General features: G+C 45.9%; 1 protein-coding gene across 1 annotated transcript; it reads left to right on the forward strand.

Annotated features, from left to right (window-relative positions):
• Positions 1 to 381: 381 nt before the first annotated feature.
• Positions 382 to 7768, forward strand: LOC119458960 (uncharacterized). The gene is made up of 3 exons (XM_037720816.2): positions 382 to 465; positions 1823 to 2776; positions 6223 to 7768. The coding sequence occupies exons 2-3, from the start codon at positions 1838 to 1840 to the stop codon at positions 7177 to 7179; spliced, it is 1896 nt and encodes a 631-aa protein (XP_037576744.1). The 5' UTR covers positions 382 to 465; positions 1823 to 1837; the 3' UTR covers positions 7180 to 7768.
• The last annotated feature ends 2461 nt before the right edge of the window (positions 7769 to 10229 follow it).

Raw genomic sequence — 10229 nt, forward strand, 5'->3', positions numbered from 1 at the left:
ATTCCCGACTTGTATCCCTGGGTGCTTATCTGCTCCACGGCTTTCTGTATATTACCGCAGTGGTCCTTGGTCGATCTTGCCATTGGCGCAATATAGCGAGTCTAATCATAAGAAATCGGCTTGTCCCACGTGGCAAAATAAACGCCGACTGTCTTCTCTTTATCAGAGAAGCTTATCGCTTCTCTGATAAAGCACTCATCCTTTTCGTCGCGGCATCGCTAGTGGTATTGATGCAAAGAAATGTGAGAGTACGACGTTAACATGCCTGCTTCACTGGACTTATCTTGGGCCAGAGAGTCTTATCTTGGGCCAGAGGATAAAGAATGTCCGGCGAGAAATAGGACGTCTTTCGAGTGTGGGCGATATCGTACCCCTGGCCCGGCGCCATTTGTGACACTTCAGATAGACCGACGCGCACGTAGGTGAGGACTGGAGCATTCTCCGTCAAGAAATTCAAACATTCCTGTGAGTAACGGTGGCATGTGATATGTCAGCTGACCCGTGGCGGTAGCGTAGTGGCTTCGGCGTTGCAATGCCGAGCGTAAGGTTACGAGATCGAATACTGGCCGCGGCAGCCGCTTTTCGATGGCGGCAAAACGAAAAAAGCGCGCATGTATACCGTGCATTCTGCGCACGTTAAAGAAACCCAAGTGCTAAAAATTATTCCCGAGTCCACCACTATGGCGTGCCTCATAATAATATCGTGGTTTTGGCACGTAAAACCCCGGAGTTTATAGGTTTTTTGACAACTTGAGCTAGTGGTAAAGTTTTGTTGCCAGTATTTGGAGACGTTGGATGACTCATAGACACCGTGTTCGTAGAAGATACTTTTCCAAGTATTTGCGATAGCTACATCGCTTATGGAAGACCAAGACTCTGGCATTGTGTTTTAACTGACCTCCAAGATGCGCTGCTGCTTGCCGTACTTAACTAACGCTTTACACTTGCAATTGCTATAATTTGGCTAAACCTAAGAGATTTACAAACCTGTAGCGGTGAACGCTAGGCGGCAGCTCCTTCATGTATTCCTCGAGTTACTATCCTGCCAATATTACTGCTGCTTTAGGGATCAGGTGATTTGAGCGCTTACGACAGTGAGCAAAATATGGTTTTAGAGACCCACACGCTTAGGTAAGCATCGTTTGCAACAGTAAAGTACATAAATAAGGTGCAGCTGACGAGCTCCGCCTTCAATATTTTGTTCTTATTCTGAAGCATACAGGGTGAATAGTGCATATGGCAGAAGTGTTATAGAGTAATAATTTATATTGTTGCTGGATGCTGCTTTCCAGGATTATTGTAAAGAACGCACAACGCGATATCATAACAACGACTGCTTCATAAGCTGTATTGTGGATCGCCAATAGCAAAATAATTACCCAATTTGTCGACAGGTGAAATTTTGGTAAATACCTTGTAGCAATTATACAGAATCATTTATTTGCTTCGAATTACCACTGAACACTAGCACATACAACTGGTAGCAAAACGTGACTGACCATACTTGCAGATGTGAGCTGGAAATTTCTTCTTATTTCATGCAAATGTGGGCGGCTGGATCAGTACTTGGCATCACATTTAAGAGCACACCAAAACTGCGATATAGCATCTACATATTTACCAGTATAGCAACACTGCTCCCAGCACAACGTTACCTATTTTGAAAGCTGTAATGCACGCATGCATGCATGCACACACACACACACACGTGCGCCCATACCCAAACACACACACACACCGCTTCACCGCAAGCATACACACGGCGAAAGATTGGGTGAGATTACACCGTGTACATACGCGTGTTTTCTTTTTCTTGCTGCAGGAACCTGCATAAGTCATGGATGTGGAGAATTACAGATCTATCGATGGCCTGTGGTTACACACGTTCTTGAACGAAGACATAGTACGCTCGGCGTTTACGTACCAGCCATGCCCTGACGACGTCTTTGTCGCGACCTACCCCAAATGTGGAACCACCTGGACACAATACCTCGTCCTCAGCATCTTGAGTAAGGGCGCACCTCCGAAACGGAACATCGACTTCATGCTCGCCTCTCCATTCCTCGAACTGATGGGAGCAGAAGCGGCTGAGAAGATGGCCCGACCAGGCGTGCTGAAGACTCACCTGCCGTTTAACAAAGCACCATATTCTCCGAACGCCAAATACATATGTGCCGCCAGGAACCCCTACGATGTGTGCGTCTCCTCCTACTACCACACGAAGGGCTTCACACCGAAGACAGTCAAAGACGTTTCTTTTGGGACGTTTCACGACTTGTTCATTTTGGGAAAGTTCTCGTATGGCGACTACTTCGACCACCTGCTATCATGGTACGAGCAACGGGAACATACAAACGTGCTCTTTGTAACCTATGAGCAGGCCAAGAAAGACACTGCACTCTGGGCACTGAAGATCGCTGACTTTCTTGGAAAGGGGTACGGTGATCAGCTGCGCAAAGAACCGGCGCTACTTCAAAAAGTCTTGGACGTGTGCAGCCTTGAACGCATGAAGTCCGTGTTTAATGACAGCATGTACAACATTATGCAAGATCTTCTAAGCCTGCCACCAGAGAAAGCCCTGAAGTCTTTGGAAGTTTATCGCCACCTTAATCTAACGGAAGAGGTGCACGAAAGCGAAAGCTTTGTGCGCAAAGGTATTGTGGGAGACTGGAGGACGCACTTCACGCCTGAGCTGATCGCGAAGACAAAAACATGGATTAAAGAAAAAACGGCAGGAACCGACGTGATGGAGCTTTGGAGTGACATCGAGCTCCCTTGAAGTAGTACAGCGTAATAAAAAAAAACACAAAAAACTGTATTTCTTTCCGTGAACTCAGTCGTGGACGCCCACAATGTTTCTGTTTATTCTCATTTAAGTCCGCGAACACATATTGTCACGACCTAGTAGGAGACATGAAAGCCGGCTTATAGCACGTATAAGAGCACTTTATATGAACAGCCAACGCAACGTCGTTGTCTTTTCTGTTCATCTAATGCGCGTTACTTCAGCGTCATTTTCATGGGTGGGCACATACCGGCGGCGACGATATAGGATGTGGCATTTGCCCCTCCTTTCAAGTGAGCATCGTCCCGATGCGCCAATCGCCCAAGAAAGTGCAGTGATGGTGCAAAATTGATGTCAAGTTGAAAAGTATGGGTTCATACGAAGCACGTGCACAACCTCGGGCAGATGCTGCCGGCGTTTGGAGCAGTAAATTCTGTCGGGCACAACTTCATTATTCACGTCACTGATGCGGCGTAGAACTGTGTACGGCCCGAAGTATCTCCGCAGGAACTTTTCAGATACCCCCCGTCGACGAATAGGAGTCCAGACACACACCTGGTTGCCGACGTTGTACGGGACATGTCTGTGTGGAAGATTGTAGTGTCTGGCATCGTAGTCCTGTTGCTCTTGGATGCGTAAGCGCGCAAGCTGCCTCGCTTCCTCGGCGCATTGCGTAAACTTCTCGGCACCAGTCTCGTGACCACCACACTCGTGTAGCAGCATCGCGTTCAACAGTGTTGTTACTTCCTGGCCGTAAATGAGGCTGAAAGTTGTCACGCGTGTTGTCTCTTCGCGAGCCGTGTTGAACGCAAATGTAACAGATATATATATATATATATATATATATATATATATATATTAAGGTAAAATCTCGTCCCAGTTCTCGTGGTCGACGTCGATGTACATACTCATCATGTCTGCCAGAGTTTTATTCAAACGTTCTGTCCGCCCATTGGTTTGGGGGTAATAAGCGGTTGCCTTTCGGTGAGTGGTACCACTTAGTAGTACCACTTCTGGATACCGCAACACGGTATCCAGAAGGGCGGCCGTGAAAGCAGAACGTCTGTCAGTAATGACCACTACGGGAGCGCCATGCCTTAGGACGACGGCTTCGATGAAAAATCGCTGCTGCTTCGTCTGCTGTTCCCCGCTGGAGAGCACCTGTTTCGGCGTATCGTGTGAGATAATCTGTGACGACAATTATCCATCTATTGCCGGCAGTAGACACTGGAAATGGACCTAAAAGGTCCATGCCAAAGTGTGCGAAAGGCACTTGCGGTATCTGAACAGAATGCAGCAATCCAGCAGGCTTGACGGGTGGGGTTTCGCGGCGCTAGCCATCCAGGCATGTCTGGACATAACGTTTCACGACCGGCACAAGTGTCGGCCAGTAGTACTTTAGCCTAATCCTTGATAATGTTCGAGTGTAGCCCAAGTGACCAGCGGTCGGCGCATTGTGAAAGGCGTGTAGGACGTTGTCAATGTTTGATTTAAGTAAAAGTAAGCGTAATCCTAGAAGAAAGGGCTTTTGTATTGTGTGTTATGAATTATCGAGCTGGCTTTCTGAAGTTACGGAATAACCCGCCGTGGTGGCTGGGTGGCTGTTGCTGCTTGGTGGCTTATGGGCTGCTAAGCACGAGGTCGGGGGATAGAATCCCGGCCATGGCGGCCGCAGTTCGATGGGGACGAACCGCGAGAGCACCCGTGTGCTTAGATTTAGGTGCACGTTAAAGAACCCCATGTGGCCCAAATCATTTCGGACTTCCCCACTATGGCGTGTCTCATTATCAGATCGTTTTGGCAAGTAAAGCCCCATATTTTTTCAGTTACGTAACAGGCATTGGAGCCTTCACAGTAGAGGGAAGTGGGATGACATTGCCAGCAACTGGCCCACTCTATATCTGCTTCTGAATCCTGTGTCACAGATTCCTGACTTGTAGCCATGGGTGCTTATCTGCTCCATGGCTTTCTGTATATTACCGCTGTGGTCCTCCGTCGATCTTGCTGTTGGCGCAATATAGTAAGTCTAATCATAAGAAATCATGTTGTCCCACGTGGCAAAATAAACGCCGACTGTCTTCTCTTTATCAGAGAAGCTTATCGCTTCTCTGATAAAGCACTCATCCTTTTCGTCGCGGCATTGCTAGTCGTCTTGATGCAAAGAAAGGTGAGAGTACGACGTTAACAAACCTGCTTCACTAGACTTATCTTGGGCCAGAGAGTCTTATCTTAGGCCAGAGGATAAATAATGTCTGGCGAGAAATAGGACGTCTTTCGAGTGTGGGCGATATCGTACCCCTGGCCCGGCGCCATTTGTGACACTTCCCATAGACCGACGTGCACTGTAGGTGAAGACTGGAGCATTCTTCGTCAAGAAATTCAAACATTCCTGTGAGTAATGGTGGCATGTGATATGTCAGCTGACCCGTGGCGGTAGTGTAGTGGCTTCGGCGTTGCACTGCCGAGCGTAAGGTTACGAGTTCGAATCCTGGCCGCGGCGGCCGCTTTTCGATGGCGGCAAAACGAAAAAAGCGCACGTTAAAGAACCCCAAGTGGTAAACAATATTCCCGAGTCCCCCACTACGGTGTGCCTCATAATCATATCGTGCTTTTAGAACGCAAAACCCCCGAGTTTAGTTTTTTGACTACTTGAGCTAGTGGTAAAGTTTTGTTGCGAATATTTGGAGACTTAGGTTGGATGGCTCATAGACACCGTGTTCGCAGAACATACTTTTTCAAGCACTCACAATTTTGCTATATTTTATGCGAAATTTTCGATAAACACTGTGTATCCATTATAGGTGGTTATTTATGCGCTTCGAATAACCACTGAACACAATCACAGACAAGTGATAGCAAAACATGGCTGACCGTATTGTAGAAGTGGGCTGAAAATTTCTTTTTATTTTGTACAAATGAGGCCTGCAGGATCACTACATGCGAGAAACAGAACGCTTCATTTAACATCACTTATAAGGGCTCATCGAAACTGCGATATATCATCTACATATTTCACAGTATAGCAACACTGCTCGCAGCACAAGCTTACCTTTTTTCGAAAGCTATAATTCCCGCATGCATGCATGCACGCACAGAGACACGCACACACATACACATACACGTGCGCGCACCCACACACACACACACACACACACACACACACACACACACACACACACACACACACACACACACACACACACACACACACACACACACACACACACACACACACACACACACACACACACACACACACACACACACACACACACACACACACACACACACACACACACACACACACACGCACACACACACACACACACGCACTCACACGCAGACGCACACACATACGCCACCGCAAGCATACACACGGCACAAGATTGGCGAGATTACACCGTGTACACACGCGTGTCTTCTTTTTCTTGTTGCAGGAACCAGCACAAGTAATGGATGTGGAGAATTACCGATTTATCGATGGCCTGTGGGCACACAGGTTCTTGCACGAAGACATAGTACGCTCGGCGTTTACGTACCAGCCACGCCCTGACGACGTCTTCGTCGCGACCTACCCCAAATGTGGAACCACCTGGACACAATACCTCGTCCTCAGCATCTTGAGTAAAGGGGAACCTCCGAAACGGAACATCGACTTCTTGCTCGCCTCTCCATTCCTCGAACTGATGGGAGCAGAAGCGGCTGAGAAGATGGCCAGACCAGGCGTGCTCAAGACTCACCTGCCGTTTAACAAGACACCGTACTCGAAGAACGCAAAGTACATCTGTGTCGCTAGGAACCCCTACGATGTGTGCGTCTCCTTCTACTACCACACAAAGGGTTTCACACCGAAGAGTGTGAAAGACGTTTCTTTCGCGACGTTTCACGAGTTGTTCATTTCGGGAAAACTCTCATGGGGCGACTATTTCGACCACGTGCTATCGTGGTACGAACAACGCGACCGTACAAACGTGCTCTTTCTGACCTACGAGCAGGCCAAGAAAGACACTGCACTCTGGGCACTGAAGATCGCTGACTTTCTTGGAAAGGGGTACGGTGATCAGCTGCGAAAAGAACCGGCGCTACTTGAAAAAGTCTTGGAAGTGTGCAGCCTAGAAAACATGAGGTCCGTCTTCAACGACAGCATGCGCTACCTGTTGCAAGATCTACTAAGCCTTCCACCAGAGAAGGCCCTGAAGTCTGTGGAAGTTTATCGACACCTTAATCTAACGGAAGAGATGCACGAAAGTGAAGGCTTTGTGCGCAAAGGTGCTGTGGGAGACTGGAGGACGCACTTCACGCCTGAGTTGATCGCGAAGACAAAAACATGGATTAAGGAAAAAACGGAAGGAACGGACGTGATGGAGATTTGGAGTGACATCGAGCTCCCTTAAAGTTGTACAGCGTATTGAAAATCGCCAAAAACTGTTTCTTTCCGTGAAAACAGTCACTGACACACACAATGTTTCTGTTCTTTCTCGGTTAAATCCGTGAACACAGAACAAAATAAATACGGAGGTCTTATGGTGTCCAAGCATTTATAAAACAAAATACTGGTTAGTTGTAAGTGCGTGAGCACAGATAGGTCGCAAATCCAAAAAGAATTGGGTTGCTTAGGATTATGGTATTTTCTGATATGCTACCACTTTCATAAAACCGAAATGACGCTGTATAACAATGCACCTGCTATTTTCTGCAAATAACATTGATTCGTAGCATTCTTAGGATCCGAAAACATTTTTTATTGCTGTTGTGAGTGCGCAAGTCTTGTTGCATATTTGTCAAACTGTTTGGATGCGGAAGCCCACACAGCAACCGTAGAAATGTTTGCTGATGGTAAAGGCGCGGTATTTTACGTTTCTATAATATAACACATGAAAGTAAGTAGTCGAAATGAGCGATTCAATATATCGTACTACAACATCGCCATCGGTGAAAAACACAATTTAGTGATGAATCTTTTAGCTCTAGTATGCTTGTAAGAAATATTAAACGCTCAAAATGCGCCGTGGCAATTCATTGCCATTCAAAATTCATTCTAAATGTGCCGTGTGCCGCCGCATGTCTTGGGACCGAGTAGATTGCTTTAAAAATACACACTTGAAATTCAACTAGTGTCTGCAAATGCGGTTGTCCCGTCACGTTAGCTCTGTTGCATGACATCGCGCTGCAGAGCTGTTAAAGGTAGAAATAAAAAAAAAATATTGTGCAGATGACAAAGGTGATTTCCAATAGCTTGTCAAGAGAATAAGGACTATTGATAGGCTGTCAACGTCTAGTATCTGGGAGGAATGTGTTATTCGAGGTCGCTTTCTTACTGTGGACTCCGATCTTTTAAGGTGGCGGTCCCACTCCGGTGGCACGAGTCCCCCGTTTTCAGTACTTTTGGAGTAACCGTGGCGGCTCTTCTACTTAGGATATAAAGTTGGGGTATATACCATAAAAATCCTAATTCTTGTAGATTCCAACTACATATAATATAAGTAAATTGATTAATGTGATTTAGAAATAAATGTTCAAGAACAAGCATGAGATACATGGTTTTTGCGAACTGTGCCTCACTTGTGACCATATTTAGAAGGAACTACCGCACTTACTGCATTGCGGCTTGCTCTGTAGCTTTAGGACATATTTATCTAATTCCTAGACGTAGGAAATTAATTTTGAATTTTCACTTTTTGGTTAATTTGCTTTTGAAAATTGCCAAGTATCATAATCTTGTGTTGCAAACAGCCCGGCAACTACATGCTCAAGGAAGCTAAATTTTGGATAAAGTAGAGTTCAAGGAATTTCCATTCAGGACGTAAAATTTCATTCATGTACCTTTATTAGTTTTAAACCGCAGCTTCGTAGCTTTACTACCTTCCCGCAAGAATGGAAAAAAATAAAACCAGAATTATAAATATTGCTTAATTTCGGCCGCATTATTAGGAAAACTAATAAAGTTACAAGAATGAAATTTAGCGTCCTAAATGGAAATTCCTTGAACTCTAATTTACCCAAAATTTAGCTTCTTTGAGCATGTAGTTGCCGGGCTGTTTACAACAGAAGATTGCAATATTTGGCAATTTTCAAAAGCAAATTACCCAAAAAGTAAAAAATAAAAATTAACTTGCTACGTCTAGGAACTAGATAAATATGTCCTAAAGCTACAGAGCAAGCGGCAATGCAGCAAGTGCGGTAGTTTCTTCTAAATATGGTCACAAGTGAGACACAGTTCGCAAAAACCATGTATCTTATGCTTGTTTTTGAACATGTATTTCTAAATCACATCAATCGATTTCTTTATATTATATATAGTTGGAATCTACAAGAATTAAGCTTTTTATGGTTTATACGACAACTTCATATCCAAGTAGAAGAGCCGCCACGGTTGCTTCAAAAGTACTGAAAACGGGGGGCTCGTGCCGCCGGAGTGGGACCGCCACCTTAAGCATGAAATGCTGTTAGCTCCCAGATTGTAGACGACCTTCAACAGACCTTGAGCAAAAATACAGAGCCATTATCCGGGCACTCAAGACGAGAATGAAACGGGAACATCCGGGCATCGTTGCGAGAGCAAAACGAGGTCATCCGGGCAACCAGTCACAACTTAAGGAAATGTGGCCTCTGTCCCCAGCCCCTAGCAAAGGACAGCATTACATACGCTAGTTACTGCCCAAAGGAGCTACAAAAAATGTGCTTCCGATTTCTTCCTAATGTTTCTACACCATATCACTCAAGCTGTAATTTCTAGTACTCTGATATTTAATTTGTCATTTCCAATAGCGACGCTCAAAAGGCACATATAGTGCACGGTACACTTGACTGTCATCTTGTGGCACTGAGACAAGTTTGCCTGCGCTTTTTTGAACGACAGCGGAGCGTGATTTCTGCAGCGCGGATTTTGCGCCGCCTCGAGAGATGGTGCCATGTTGCGTGTTCCAGGCCAGCAGCGTCCGGCGCGCCGCGAGTGGCTGTTTGGCCGAGACGAGACTTCCAACGAGGTTCAGTTCAAAACAGGTTCATTTCGGGTCAGCTTTCATGCCTGCGTCGCGCCACCAATTTGCTTTGCCGGTAGCCATTCCATGTTTACATCTACTTTCGATTACGGGTGAGCCAGCCCATTTTTTCAATAATTTCTGCTCTTATCCCTTCGCTGTCTGCAAAGCTTCCTAACGGGACAATAATCTCATTATCATCTCCTGCCTTTCACCTCCGGTTTTCTCTCTCTCTCTCTGAGAATGCGGAGAAAATTTACAGAAGAATAAAAGTGGGTAGGAGTCGCACGACAGCCATTGCCAAATCATGCCCGGCCGCCCTCCGCTTTCATTGAAAAGAAAAGTGCGCGATTATATTTATTTACCCGTATTAAGATATGGGGAAGGAACTTTGAGCTTAACAAAAAAGCTTCAGCACATGTGAAGGACCATGTAACCAGCGATGGAACGAAATATGTTACGCT

The sequence above is a fragment of the Dermacentor silvarum genome, chromosome 7 (assembly GCF_013339745.2).
Source record: "Dermacentor silvarum isolate Dsil-2018 chromosome 7, BIME_Dsil_1.4, whole genome shotgun sequence".
Lineage (NCBI taxonomy): Eukaryota > Metazoa > Arthropoda > Arachnida > Ixodida > Ixodidae > Dermacentor > Dermacentor silvarum.

What these genes read in the sequence shown, in the direction of transcription:
- LOC119458960 (XM_037720816.2), top strand. Translation starts at nt 1,838, where the DNA reads ATGGATGTGGAGAATTACAGATCTATCGATGGCCTGTGGTTACACACG. An exon ending in GGAGTGACATCGAGCTCCCT is followed by an intron (nt 2,777 to 6,222) that starts TGAAGTAGTACA and finishes TTCTTGTTGCAG; the next exon opens with GAACCAGCACAAGTAATGGA.